The following is a 16,563-nucleotide window of genomic DNA, read 5'->3' as shown; positions in this document are numbered from 1 at the left end:
GGGAGTTTCTGATAGTTAGTTAGACATTTCAGTTTGGACAGTGTAAGACGTTACTCTCACACAAGAGTACAACTTACATTATAGTGTCATTACAGGGCATTATTCAGAATGTTAGACATATAATGGTGCCATGACAGGGTAATGTTATATTGTACAATGCCTGAATGTCTGTAATCATCGTGCAACCTGCACGTGTCAAAAGTGTGATGGAACAGCAGTGCATACTATAAAAAGTTGTGGTTAATAAACGGTCAGAATTTTCACTGTTGTTTTTTTCGTTCGTTATTTTAGATATTTCTTAATATCACAACACATTCCTAATGTTGTATCGAAAGTATGCCAATTCGTGCTATATTGAAGAACACTGCCAATAGGGAAATATTGTTTTCAGATACCATTGACAGTGTAGATATCACAAGTAGGTCGTGAACCTAACTTTCAGATTCCCCTTGTCTAGGAGGTGGTGGAACCCTCACTTGGATATTCTCCGACTCTACATATCTCCGAAGTCCATAACAGTCAAGTAGTTCGGTGTCCGGAACTCCATAGTTGCCGATGATTGGGTAGGTAAGTGTTAGAATCTGACCTCTGTAACTTGGATCAGTCAGTGCTTCGGGATATCTGAATCAACATATCGACAAGTAGCATTTAGAAGATTTCAGTGTCAAAGAAGACAGGATTAAAAGTATTTCAACTTCGTTATTTGTTCAGTTCAGGTGCGTTTTTCAATCAAATGGTTAAAATGTACTAGCGCCTGTACCATAAACTGGCATTCAAACAATATCGGCCACAAGTCAATCCTGTCTTCATTGAATAACCATAGACACAATAGACTTACAATTTAAAACACTGTATTGTGCAAACGTTCCTGGTGGTAAGGTTGTTGCAATAACATAGGGAAAACAAATAATCTTAAATGTTAAAATCAAGCAACGTGTGGTACCTCTGTTACAAGATGTTTGCTTCATAAATCAATCAGTGGCGGTTCAACCGAATGGTCTTCTTCAACTATTGCATTCAACTATCCACGTCATTGGGGTTTTGTGTTACTACCTGCATGCCATGTCACTCACTGATTCATGCATACATCTACTTGGACTGTCGTGGTCGCCAATTTTAAAATCGAATCGCAAATTTGTGGCTAAATTTCAATAACACCATTTAATCGATAGACAAATAATTTCACCTTCATATATACAGTTGTTTTGGAATATATCTGCAATTACATGTGTTACTTATAATATGATTTAACATCAAAATCAGATAGTCTTTTGGCACCAAATTAATAAAACTGATGTTGGAGTCTTTTTAAGAAACGCAGCAACGACAAATTTCTCGCGATCGGTTGCTAGAAACGTAGTCTGTCAGCAACTGTTCACTGTCCAAGTACAACTGAAGCACAACTGAATAATAAATAAAAGCGCAAAACCATTTCGATAATTTAAGACTTATCTGCTAAAAGCAGAGCCCATTGTACAATTCCGATTATATCATGAGCATGTGTTTTGAATCACTATCAATTAGTATATATTACCTGATGTTCGCGAAAAAGTGATTACATCCTGCCCCACCGGTGCTACCAACGTAGGAGATTCGCAGTTGGCTGTAGGAATCCCAGGTCCCCACCTCTCAAGTTGGGTATGATACCAACATCATGATGTGTTACAATGACTGTCCCAAACCGTTTTATATGACAAGGTCATTTGCGGCAGAGGTGTACAAAATCATCCTCTACAACAGCATCGGTACCAGAATTATGAAGGATATCTTATCAGACATTGCGGAACCGCATTCGCGAGATAGGCAGAGCACAGAGCCAGGCGGCCTGTCAGAGGTGTTGCTTTGACGCAACAACATTGTCAATTGCAACGCCAGTAGTGTCATAACACCAGAATATTCAATATGGACAAACCAGCGATGGCGAACTGTTTGGTCCATCTAGGCGTTAAGGTTTATGGAAGAGGTATTATGTATCGATGTCGTTATGGACGTCATGTCGCCAACTGCATACGGGGATCGGAGGGTAGACAAATTTGAAGGTAGCAGAGTAATGATGCGGGCGAAAAAACTCCCAAGCTGTCGGAAAAAACTGGGTGCTTGTGCAAGACAACTTCACAACCCAGGCCATTATTGAAATACCATACAGCACCTCGTTGTTCACATTATAAACCATCCTAACGTCATCACGAAAATGCCTATGGAACAATGAGTATGTACAGCTCTTCCCGTGGCCCTCAAAATTGACAGATCTGAACCAGAAAGAACACATGGAACGAAATGGATCGCACCTTACGAGTGCACTACAGGCGAGTGTGCGAACATTCACAAAGGTGTGGTCCGTATTGTCATTACGTCAATGTGTGAAGGAGGTGTCAGGCAATACTTAACGCTAATAGTGGACGCTAATGGAATATTTAGTTCTCGTGACCTTGACCTTTGCCAGTTGTAAATCTTCAGATTGATCACGTGTTTATCGTTGTCCTGTGCCAGTAACGCATCACTCATCGGGTGCTCAGCTAAACAGTGAATGTGTGTCCTTCGTGCACCAGAAATCTGGTTATGCGTTTCTTTTGGGGATAACTATATTTTAAACTAATCTGAAAGATGATCTAGGATTTGTGACTAATCGGTATTAAAACCATGAATACTTGTTGAGATGGTGTAACCAAAAGCTGCAATGGTCATCATGCTTTTAGACGCCTTGACCTTCTTATGATAAATGATATGTAACTACATATGATCTTTTTAATTCACTTATAATGAAGGGTTCTTTTGTTGTGAAGATTCTTTAACAAAAAGAAACCCCTATTTTGTGCAACATCCTCTTCGGCTACAAAGTTGACGTTGCCGTGTACATTTCATTCACAATATGTTTCAGTTGTCTACGTTTTGTGGGTTTTTAGAATCAGATGAAATAATAGAACAAATTATGGTGAGTTTTATAGTGTTGTTGTTTTCAATTACGCCTGAGTAGTCGAGATAGTTTTGAAAAATGATTCAGAAATTACAGAGAAACATATTTCATTTTAGGATGCTTCTATCGCTTACCCGACGAGTCCAGTGTTGAAAACAACCTCCCCTGATGCGGGGCTCTCATAACCAAATGAGTAACCTTGGAAGCGGCTGCCATTTTGGAGCACTAGATTGGCTTTTTTGGGCTGAAAAGGATGAAGAAGAACTGTATCCTCAGAGTTGACATGTTCCTAGCACAACCTAACAGCGTACCTTGTCCCTTATTTTGGACGGGTTTAAGGGCTAAACATGTTTAAAAGGATCGTATCTAACGTCTAAACTTGTTTATGGTTTAAACGCGGGAAAGACCCATAACAAACACCCTGTATGAAGATACTTGTACGTTGTAAATTTTACTGTTTACTTTTGTTTGACAGAAGATATGGTAGATATACATCCAAAGGGCCAGGTGGGTGAATATTCCATTCTTATTTCGCTATTTACAGAGCAAGTAACATAAATTTCTTCTTCAATAAGTTCCAGACAAGGCAAATCCGTCGAGACTTTTCAATATTTATTCACTTTTAGTTCACTTAGGCAAAGTCTAAAACATGAAGTTATTGCGGAGATGTTTGAATTTTAAATTTGAAAGATCCCATTCCGGTTCTAGGAGAGATTTAATATCACGATATGTGTCGCATCTTAAACTTTCTGAAAGTATAGCATGTATATCTTGTCGGAATAGATCACCAATAGATTGCCAGGTCACTATTAATCAAATGACATGATAAAAAGGAACATCCATGTGTTCTTCCAAAAATTAGCATGATATATATAAGCATATTATAAGCTTTCTTTAACAAACTATGTTCAGGCATACATTGCGCAGGCATCGAGTATAAGATGTTATATATAAAGGAGACCTTCCACAATCAGTTTAAAGAAAATGTTAGGTGATCTGAGTCTTCAATCTTGGGCATTTACATATATTACAGATATCCCCTGCCCGTTTGTCATGAAAGGATATTGGGATGTATAGTATACATGTTTAAGATTGTATTGAACAGCTAAACGTATTTAGGTTCTATGCGTGCCAAAGGTCCGTATAACTCCCTTTGACAACATAAACACCGACTGTAGAACACAGACAAGTGTCCCAGCTGTTGAACACTCTCCTTGACACATAAACACCGACTGTAGACTACAGACACGTGTCCCCGAATGTAGACTACAGACACCTGTCCCAGCTGTTGAACACTCTCCTTGACACATAAACACCGAATATACACCACAGCCACGTGTCCCAGCTGTTGAACACTCTCCTTGACAAATTAACACCGACTGCAGACTACAGACACGTGTCCCAGCTGTTGAACACTCTCCTTGACACATAAACACCGACTGTAGACTACAGACACGTTTCCCCGACTGTAGACTACAGACACGTGTTCCAGCTGTTGAACACTCTCCTTGCCACATAAACACCGACTGTAGACTACAGATACGTGACACAGGTTTTCATAACCTCACTGACACATAAACATCGACTGTAGATTAGACATGTGTCACAACTGTTGAACACTCTCCTTGACACATAAACACCGTCTGCGACAGTAGAGTACAGACACCTGTCCCAGCTGTTAAACACTCTTCTTCACACATAAACAACGACTGTAGACTACAGACACGTGTCCCAGCTGTTGAACACGCTCCTTCACACATAAACACCGACTGTAGACTACAGACACGTGTCCCCGACTGTAGACTACAGACAAGGTGTCCCCGCCGTTGAACACTCTCCTTGACACATAAACACCGACTGTAGAACACAGACACGTGTCCCAGCTGTTGAACACTCTCCTTGACACATAAACACCGACTGTAGACTACAGACAAGGTGTCCCAGCTGTTGAACACTCTCCTTGACACATAAACACCGACTGTATACTACAAATACGTGACACAGGTTTTCATAACCTCACTGACACATAAACATCGACTGTAGATTAGACACGTGTCACAACTGTTGAATACTCTCCTCGACACATAAACACCGTCTGCTATAGACTACAGACACATGTCCCCGACTGCAGAGTACAGACACCTGTCCCAGCTGTTAAACACTCTACTTTACACATAAACACCGACTGTAGACTACAGACACGTGTCCCAGCTGTTGAACACTCTACTTCACACATAAACAACGACTGTAGACTACAGACACGTGTCCCAGCTGTTGAACACACTCCTTGTCACATAAACACCGACTGTAGACTACAGATACGTGACACAGGTTTTCATAACCTCACTGACACATAAACATCGTTTGTAGATTGGACACGTGTCACAACTGTTGAACACTCTCCTTGACACATAAACACCGTCTGCTATAGATTACAGACACATGTCCCCGACTGCAGAGTACAGACACCTGTCCCAGCTGTTAAACACTCTACTTGACACATAAACACCGACTGTAGACTACAGACACCTGTCCCAGCTGTTGAACACTCTCCTTGACACATAAACACCGACTGTAAACTACAGGCACTTGCCCCAGCTTTATATAAACTAATTGACACATTAACACCGACTGTAGACTACAGACACGTGTCCCCGACTGTAGACTACAGACACCTGTCCCAGCTGTTGAACACTCTCCTTGACACATAAACACCGACTGTAAACTACAGGCACTTGCCCCAGCTTTATATAAACTAATTGACACATAAACACCGACTGTAGACTAGACACGTGTCCCTGCTGTTTAACACTCTCCTTGACACATAAACACCGACTGTAGACCACAGACACCGTGTACCATGTGGCATTCGTCACATTTCCCTTGACACTTAACAACTGACTTTAGTCAACATGAACCGCGGATGGCAAATCTTCAAAGAAAGACGTGAAACTAACCTTATCTGAGGTATGTGTAGCAAACGTTGATAAAGAGCAGGCCTCCTTCATCGGATAAAGAGTGAGTGATGACCGTGAGTGTTTCAAAACACCGAGAACCAGGCGATAAATCACCATCTTCACCTGCAACAGAAATGTGCGTTTTGCAAGAGGTGTTCATAATATTTCCAAAGCGGCTATGTGGTTCCCGGGTAGGGTCAGAGAGCGTTTGAAAGCTGAATCTTTAACTCTCCATGACACCACGTTTGTTTGTTTTTACGTTTCTTTACCTGATTGGCACATTTGAGAAACATATTTCAAAACATGTCCAAAACAGGATTGATAATAACTGTGTGTAATTTCATTGGCGTATGAACCTCCATAGAGCGAGGAACGAACAGTATGAACGTCGAAGCTTGTCTACGAGTTTGGCCCTCATTCTATGAAGGTTCAATGACCTTACTCAAAGTCAGTTCTTATAAGTGTTGTATCACTACCTGGTAGGATGTATACACAATTCGGTAGGTGTGATCTACTGAACACTGACAGAAGACTAACGACCAGCTGTATCTCTGAAAAGAATAGTTCCTCAAGACGAGTGAAAATATGAAAGTGTATATGCTTAAAATGTCCCCCAGTAAAACCCGTTACAGTTTGGTTGCAATTGATACGAAAACTATCATCACTAGATGTCCATCTGTTATAACAACCACCCTATGTGTTCAAATTGCTGACAGGAGAATTTCCAAAATGTTCTAAATAAACGTGCGTTGAATTGGTGAATTGACCGATTATTATAAGTGATTACAACAAAATGACAAATAGGTGCTGAAGTCAATTCTTCGGTAACCGCAGAACGATGCTGTTGAAAGTCTCGGCGTGGTGTCCATCGTTTTACTGTGCAGTATTTTGTACTGTTTTCTAGGATGTTTCCAAGTGGTCGTAATCAGCGGTTGTTCATTTCCCCGGATTTTTCCTGGGAAGGACGAAGTGGTCCGCCTGTGTCTACGTCATTTCTACGTCAGTCTCGTGAAAACCATGTGAACGGCTTCACTCATTGCATCCATCTTGGGACGCGACCTCGGGGCAGTGAGCCAACGATTTACTCCATCTGTCCAAAAACAACCACCGCATCGAAGTGCACAGAATCCACAACAGAATTGATATCACAGAAACAACCAGCGCATAGATATCACAGAAACATCCACTACATCGATATCAGACAAACAACCAGCGCATCAATATCACAGAAACAACCACAACATCGATATCACAGAAACAACCAGCGCATTGTTATCTCAGAAACAACCACCGCATCTAAATCACAGAAACAACCACAACATCGATATCACAGAAAAAAACACTACATCCATATTAAAGAAACAACAACTACATCGATATCACAGAAACAACCATTGCATCCATATCACAGAAACAACCACCGCATCGATATCACAGAAACAACCACTACATCGATATCACAGAAACAACCACTACATCGATATCACAGAAACAACCACTACATCGATATCACAGAAACAACCACCGCTTCGATATCACAGGAACAACCACCACATTGATATCACAGAAACAACCACTACATCATTATGTACAGAAACAACCATCGCATCGATATAACAGAAACATCCACTCCATTTATATAACAGAAAAAAACACCGCATCGATATCGCAGAAACAACCACTACATCGATATCACAGAAACAACCACTACATCGATATCACAGAAACAACCACCGCTTCGATATCACAGGAACAACCACCACATTGATACGGACAGAAACAACCACTACATCATTATGTACAGAAACAACCATCGCATCGATATAACAGAAACATCCACTCCATTTATATAACAGAAACAACCACCGCATCGATATCACAGAAACAACCACTACATCAATATGTACAGAAACAACCACTACATCGACATCACAGGAACAACCACTACATCGATATCACAGAAACAACCACCGCACCGATATTACAGCAACAACCACTACATCAATATCACAGAAACAACCACTACATCGATATCACAGAAACAACCACCGCACCGATATTACAGCAACAACCACTAAATCAATATCACAGAAACAACCACTACATAGATATCACAGGAACAGCCACTACATCGATATCATAGAAACAACCACTACATAGATATCAATGAAACATCCACTACATCGATATCATAGAAACAACCACTGCATCGATATCATAGAAACAACCACCGCATTGATACTTACAGAAACAACCACTACATCAATATCACAGGAACAACCACTACATCGATATCACAGAAACAACCACCGCATCGATATTACAGAAACAGCCTCTACATCAATATCACAGAAACAACCACTACAACAATATCACAGAAACTCCCACTACATCGATATCATAGAAACAACCACTACATCAATATCATAGAAACAAACACTACATCGATATCACAGAAACAACCACTACATCGATATCATAGAAACAAACACTACATCGATATCACAGAAACAACCACTACAACGATATCACAGAAACAACCTCTACATCGATATCATAGAAACAACTACCGCATTGATACGTACAGAAACAACCTCTACATCGATATGTACAGAAACAACCACTACATCGATATCACAGAAACAACTAGCGCATTGATACATACAGAAACAACCTCTACATCGATACCGCAGAAACATCCACTACATCGATATGATAGAAACAACTACCGCATTGATACGTACAGAAACAACCTCTACATCGATATGTACAGAAACAACCACCGCATCGATATCACAGAAACATCCACTACATCGATATCATAGAAACAACTACCGCATTGATACGTACAGAAACAACCTCTACATCGATATCACAGGAACAACTACCGCATTGATACGTACAGAAACCACCACTACATCGATACGTACAGAAACATCCACCGCATCGATATCACAGGAACAACTACCGCATTGATACGTACAGAAACAACCACTACATCGATATGTACAGGAACATCCACTACATCGATATCATAGAAACAACTACCGCATTGATACATACAGAAACAACCTCTATATCGATATGTACAGAAACATCCACTACATCGATATAATAGAAACAACTGCCGCATTGATACGTACAGAAACAACCTCTACATCGATATCACAGAAACAACTACCGCATTGATACGTACAGAAACATCCACTACATCGATATCACAGAAACAACTACCGCATTGATACGTACAGAAACATCCACTACATCGATATCACAGAAACAACCACCGCATTGATACGTACAGAAACAACCTCTACATCGATATCACAGAAACAACTACCGCATTGATACGTACAGAAACAACCACTACATCGATATAACAGAAACAACTGCCGCATTGATACGTACAGAAACAACCACTGCATTGATACGTACAGAAACAACCTTTACATCAATATCATAGAAACAACTACCGCATTGATACGTACAGAAACAACCTCCGCATTGATATGTACAGAAACAACCTTTACATCGATATCATAGAAACAACTACCGCATTGATACGTACAGAAACAACCTCCGCATTGATACATACAGAAACAACCTTTACATCGATATCATAGAAACAACTACCGCATTGATACGTACAGAAACCACCACTATATCGATACGTACAGGAACATCCACTACATCGATATCATAGAAACAACTACCGCATTGATACATACAGAAACAACCTCTATATCGATATGTACAGAAACATCCACTACATCGATATAATAGAAACAACTGCCGCATTGATACGTACAGAAACAACCTCTACATCGATATGTACAGAAACAACTACCGCATTGATACGTACAGAAACAACCTCTACATCGATATCACAGAAACAACTACCGCATTGATACGTACAGAAACATCCACTACATCGATATCACAGAAACAACTAGCGCATTGATACGTACAGAAACAACCTCTACATCGATATCATAGAAACAACTACCGCATTGGTATGTACAGAAATAACCACTGCATCGATACGTACAGAAACAACCTTTACATCGATATGTACAGAAACATCCCTTACATCGATACGTACAGAAACAACCTTTACATCGATATGTACAGAAACAACCTTTACATCGATATCATAGAAACAACCTCTACATCGATATCATAGAAACAACTGCCGCATTGGTATGTACAGAAACAACCACTGCATCGATATGTACAGAAACAACCACTACATCGATATAACAGAAACAACTGCCGCATTGATACGTACAGAAACAACCTTTACATCGATATAACAGAAACATCTGCCGCATTGATACGTACAGAAACAACCACCGCATTGATACGTACAGAAACAACCTTTACATCGATATCATAGAAACAACTGCCGCATTGATACGTACAGAAACAACCTCTACATCGATATGTACAGAAACAACTACCGCATTGATACGTACAGAAACAACCTCTACATCGATATCACAGAAACAACTACCGCATTGATACGTACAGAAACATCCACTACATCGATATCACAGAAACAACTAGCGCATTGATACGTACAGAAACAACCTCTACATCGATATCATAGAAACAACTACCGCATTGGTATGTACAGAAATAACCACTGCATCGATACGTACAGAAACAACCTTTACATCGATATGTACAGAAACATCCCTTACATCGATACGTACAGAAACAACCTTTACATCGATATGTACAGAAACAACCTTTACATCGATATCATAGAAACAACCTCTACATCGATATCATAGAAACAACTGCCGCATTGGTATGTACAGAAACAACCACTGCATCGATATGTACAGAAACAACCACTACATCGATATAACAGAAACAACTGCCGCATTGATACGTACAGAAACAATCTTTACATCGATATAACAGAAACATCTGCCGCATTGATACGTACAGAAACAACCACCGCATTGATACGTACAGAAACAACCTTTACATCGATATCATAGAAACAACTACCGCATTGATACGTACAGAAACAACCACTGCATCGATACGTACAGAAACAACAACCACATCGATATCACAGAAACAACTAGCGCATTGATACGTACAGAAACAACCTCCGCATTGCTACGTACAGAAACAACCTCCGCATTGATACGTACAGAAACAACCTCCGCATTGGTACGTACAGAAACAACCTCCGCATTGATACGTACAGAAACAACCACTGCATCGATATGTACAGAAACAACAACCACATCGATATCACAGAAACAACTACCGCATTGGTACGTACAGAAACAACCTCCGCATTGATACGTACAGAAACAACCTTTACATCGATATCATAGAAACAACTACCGCATTGATACGTACAGAAACAACCTCCGCATTGATACGTACAGAAACAACCTTTACATCGATATAATAGAAACAACTAGCGCATTGATACGTACAGAAACAACCTCCGCATTGATACGTACAGAAACATCCTCTACATCGATATGTACAGAAACAACCACTGCATCAATATTACAGAAACAACCTCTACATCGATATCACAGAAACAACTAGCGCATTGATACGTATAGAAACATCCACTACATCGACATCACAGAAACAACTGCCGCATTGATACGTACAGAAACAACCACCGCATTGATACGTACAGAAACATCCACTACATCGATATGTACAGAAACAACCACTGCATCAATATTACAGAAACAACCTCTACATCGATATCACAGAAACAACTAGCGCATTGATACGTATAGAAACATCCACTACATCGACATCACAGAAACAACTGCCGCATTGATACGTACAGAAACAACCACCGCATTGATACGTACAGAAACAACCTCTACATCGATATCATAGAAACAACTACCGCATCGATACGTACAGAAACATCCTCTACATAAATACGTACAGAAACAAATACCGCATTGATACGTACAGAAACATCCTCTACATCAATACTTACAGAAACATCCTTTACATCGATATCACAGAAACAACTAGCGCATTGATACGTATAGAAACATCCACTACATCGATATATCACAAACTGCCTCATTGATACGTACAGAAACAACCACCGCATTGATACGTACAGAAACATCCACTACATCGATATCACAGAAACATCCACTACATCGATATCACAGAAACAACTGCCGCATTGATACGTACAGAAACAACCACCGCATTGATACGTACAGAAACAACCTCTACATCGATATGTACAGAAACAACCACCGCATCGATATTACAGAAACAACCTCTACATCGATATCACAGAAACAACTAGCGCATTGATACGTACAGAAACAACCACCGCATTGATACGTTCAGAAACAACCTCTACATCGATATCATAGAAACAACTACCGCATTGATACGTACAGAAACATCCTCTACATCAATACGTACAGAAACAACCACTACATCGAAACGTACAGAAACAACTACCGCACTGATACGTACAGAAACGTCCTCTACATCAATACGTACAGAAACATCCTCTACATCGATATCACAGAAACAACTAGCGCATTGATACGTATAGAAACATCCACTACACCGATATCACAGAAACTGCCGCATTGATACGTACAGAAACAACCACCGCATTGATACGTTCAGAAACAACCTCTACATCGATATCATAGAAACAACTACCGCATTGATACGTACAGAAACATCCTCTACATCAATACGTACAGAAACAACCCTCGCATTGATACGTACAGAAACAACCTCTACATCGATATCATAGAAATAACTACCGCATTGATACGTACAGAAACAAACTCTACATCGATACGTACAGAAACATCCTCTACATAAATACGTACAGAAACAACTAGGGCATTGATACGTACAGAAACATCTTCTACATCAATACGTACAGAAACAACCACTACATCGAAACGTACAGAAACAACTACCGCATTGATACGTACAGAAACGTCCTCTACATCAATACGTACAGAAACATCCTCTACATCAATACGTACAGAAACAACTACCGCATTGATACGTACAGAAACAACCACTACATTGATACGTACAGAAACAACCACTACATCGATACGTACAGAAACAACTACCGCATTGATACGTACAGAAACAACCACTACATTGATACGTACAGAAACAACCACCGCATTGATACGTACAGAAACAAACACGTTGTTTTGCTTCCGTTTTCTTGTTTCTTGTTGCATTAGTTTTCTCGAAGAGTATCATTGACAACTGCTCTGCGCTATGATATGCGCTTTCAATAAAAGCTTATTTAGTCGAAGAATTATCTTTGAGATACGAGGAATAATTAAATATAAGATGTTTCAATAACACCAACCGTTCTTGCACGACGTTCGGTGTTGCTTCATACAACGTGTTGCTGTGCTTGTGTCTCCATCCCCGAGTACAAACCGCGAATATCCCATCACGTCGCGTGATGGTCTGAACAACTCTAATCGCTTGCAGCATACTAATTACATGTTCTGATAACAACAAGTGCTATGGCGTATTGATAACAGCCATCGCTCTGCGTGTCATACGTTATCATATTGCTGAGCGTGAATAAAAAATCTGAGTTCTTGTGGCTTCATGACCTGGTTCTTAACAAAGAGGACTTCCAGAGTTCTAAGTCAGAATGAGCAAGGTGAATATCAGTTCTAGAGTGTGTGGTTGTTTCGTTTTAAGCATGTTTTGTTCACAATATTTAGTGAAATGAATTGAGTACATTGTCCATCGAGCGCATTCTCCATACTATTTACAACATCCAATTACAACATGTACAATAGGCAGAAAGAAGGGATAGAGATGGAGAATAGAATCATTAAGATGTGATGCATTACGTTATTAGTACGTAGTGCATCTTTTTGTTTGATAGATAAACAACTAAACATTATGAGATGTATACAATCATTTCTACTTACTGACAGAAGCTTTGCCATACAAAACTAACTTGATATCAAACCGAGATCTGTTCACAGCTATATTATTCAAATATATTGTTGACAAATCATTTCGATGGCGAGAATACAAATTGCATTTTTAAAAAGTAATGCAATAAGTTTTCACATTGATCGATCCCCACAGTAACAATTTGAATTTCTAAAAATGCCTATTCGGTATAAATCATAATTTAATTGGCTGGTCATACATCTTAGCTCAGTTTTAAATTCCATCTGCCAAATGAAAAGTATTTTGGAGCAATAGAATTTTCTTTCTTAAAAGTTGACCTGAACATTGACAAAGGTTTGGAGTTTCTCTCAAGTCGTGGAATATTATTCCAAAGAAAAATGTTTCATGAGAACATCTGAATGTTGTAACTGAAGTTGAAAGTTATCAGCACTTCGAAGAGAATACGTGTTCTCTTTAATCCAGCACAGCTCGGTATGAGGTTTTTAATACAAGAGTGTGCTATATCATTGTATTCTTCGTAAATATAAAACGACAACGCAAGAAAATAACCAGTATCGTCTATCCAACGAAACAGACTCATCGCCGTGCTTGCACAGATTGACGTGCGTGACTATCAAGCGTGATCTACGCCACCCCGCTCATGACCCCCTCTGTGATTTGAGGCAATAATGAAAAAGCGGCACAAAACCATACTCACTTTTATATATGATGGAAGATGGTATCTGTTGACATTTCCACGACATGAACAGATTTACCTTGTTACATGTAACAGAACATAGTTCATTACAAACTACCTCAATATCCTGGTATACAGTATGCGAAAAGGCGTTCTGGTCCCACCACACTGGCTGGAAGTTAGTGTCTTGTGCTGTAATGCTACACTGAAATCAAACTGATCTATTCCTGTCGGCAATTTCAAGAACGTCGCCAGTCCAGCATGAAATGAACATGGCAAGTAATTCTCGGGAAATTACTTTACAAGTTCTCCAATTATGGAAATTGATGATCCGATAAGGTTACAAACATTCCTGTCTCTCACTCGCTTATGAGACCGCGGCGAAATATTCGTATCGCAGGTTATATTGAAACTGCAACCAAATTTGTCTCCAGTATAATCATGTTAACGTACGAACGTTCTGATAAAATTCGCTCCAAAATATTACCACCTTTCTATTTTGGGCCCAGATACTTGCTTACAATATAGTGCGCGTTTATGTGTCATATATTCCCCATATAGAAAGTTATAAACTACGGGCAGGTATTTAAGCGTTATCTAGCTACACAATAAACATCATGGTCGATATTGAAACTACTTATAATTGTCAACATTAGATAAATCCTACTCCTGCACATTACGAACCGGTAATGATGCATACAGCGACATACATGAGGAGAAAGTTTGTGATTAGTTGTCTTAGTGATTACTAGTTTAGAATATAATTATGAGAATTTATGGATGTCAACTTCCTTATTATGAGGAACACAATGTTTCGGAGTAAATACTTACTACTTCATCAGGTGAATGAATGCTATGAAACAGAGAACATATATATGTACCTGTAAGAACAACAACAGACATAAGATAACAAAAGTGGAAACTTAACTGGGGAAGCCAACAGCCAACGTATACAACTTATACTTGCTTGTTCTTAAGCCGACTGTGGCACTTGTGTATGAAGGCTGGCAGCTACATCGATAGCAAGGCCAACATGGCAGACCAACAACACAACGACCCATAGGCAGACGCTCGCGTGGCTGGGCTGCATGCGTGATCACGTGGACATTGGGTGGACAACACCAGCAAGTACCGGCGGTACTTAATAAACTAATGTCATTTTTTGATTGGGACTTTATTCAAAGTCCTAATTATGTTTACTCAAATATTTGCATGTCATTTGATATCTGACCACTCGAGCTCCGGGAGTATGTGTCTTTCAAAAACACATTACAATGAAAAACTAAAATCAGCTCCAATCCAAAACATGAAGTGAATGGACAGAAGGAGAACTTCATCCTGTGTTGTGGATGAAATCCTGTTATAATTGATGGGATATGCGAAGTTGCCTCGTCGACAGGAAATACTTCAATCTCTCTGTATACACCCAATAAAGATCGGTTTGTGTAAACGACTGTTTAATTTCTTCTCAGAGGAAACAAGACTGGTCTTGTCAAAGCTCTGACTATGTGGATAATGGATAGAGCAAACGTATACTAGATCAAATGATGTTCAGCATGCAAACTGATAAAACAAACTACTAAGAAATTGTAACACTTTAAGACCTTATGCAGTTATAGTTCGTAACGTTAGTTGTTTTAGCTGCTTATAAAGTTTAACCTTATACATGAACCCATCGCTTTCGAGTTGCATATTAACCCCGCTTGGGGCTCTACATTAAGGGTATAAAAGAAGTACGAGTCGGCACGGAGTCAGTATATAGTGGCTGTTAAACTGCGGCATGGTATCGCAATGTGCTAGCACTATAAAACCGACACACACACACACACACACACACACACACACACACACACACACACACACACATAGTCTATCGAGGCGTAAGATTAAGGTTTCTAAAATCGTTCTTTCTCTTGCACTCATTTCCTGAAGCTGATCTTTCTTCTGACGATCGATCGTAACATTTATATTTCATGATCCCCTGTTGTTTGGGCTGGTATAAGTATTACATAACAGACTCACGTTTCGTTACGGTCAAAGCCGAGTTATGTATTTTCATAATATATACT

The 16,563-nt window shown here is 39.6% G+C and overlaps 1 protein-coding gene across 4 annotated transcripts in view; it reads right to left on the bottom strand.

The window, feature by feature from the left end:
• LOC139463737 (carbamoyl-phosphate synthase [ammonia], mitochondrial-like) overlaps positions 1 to 15,476 on the bottom strand; it is a 93,410-nt gene extending 77,934 nt beyond the window's left edge. Inside the window, exons 1-5 of one of the 4 annotated variants that reach the window (XM_071244989.1) lie at positions 15,423 to 15,476; positions 14,516 to 14,540; positions 5,872 to 5,994; positions 3,049 to 3,158; positions 477 to 621 (exon numbers count right to left, since the gene is read on the bottom strand). In XM_071244989.1, coding sequence (XP_071101090.1) covers positions 477 to 621; positions 3,049 to 3,158; positions 5,872 to 5,988 — 372 coding nt within the window. In that variant the 5' untranslated portion in view covers positions 5,989 to 5,994; positions 14,516 to 14,540; positions 15,423 to 15,476. Of the gene's footprint in view, positions 1 to 436; positions 622 to 3,048; positions 3,159 to 5,871; positions 5,995 to 13,246; positions 13,324 to 14,515; positions 14,541 to 15,422 lie in introns of those variants that run through there. The other 3 variants (XM_071244991.1, XM_071244988.1, XM_071244992.1) reach the window with 3 other exon arrangements.
• Between the last annotated feature and the right edge of the window lie 1,087 nt (positions 15,477 to 16,563).

This window comes from Haliotis cracherodii, unplaced genomic scaffold (genome assembly GCF_022045235.1).
Source record: "Haliotis cracherodii isolate W230 unplaced genomic scaffold, xgHalCrac1.p SCAF_16, whole genome shotgun sequence".
Classification (NCBI taxonomy): domain Eukaryota; kingdom Metazoa; phylum Mollusca; class Gastropoda; order Lepetellida; family Haliotidae; genus Haliotis; species Haliotis cracherodii.
The sequence above is the reverse complement of the archived record's forward strand: the minus strand, read 5'-3'. Positions and strand labels throughout refer to the sequence as shown.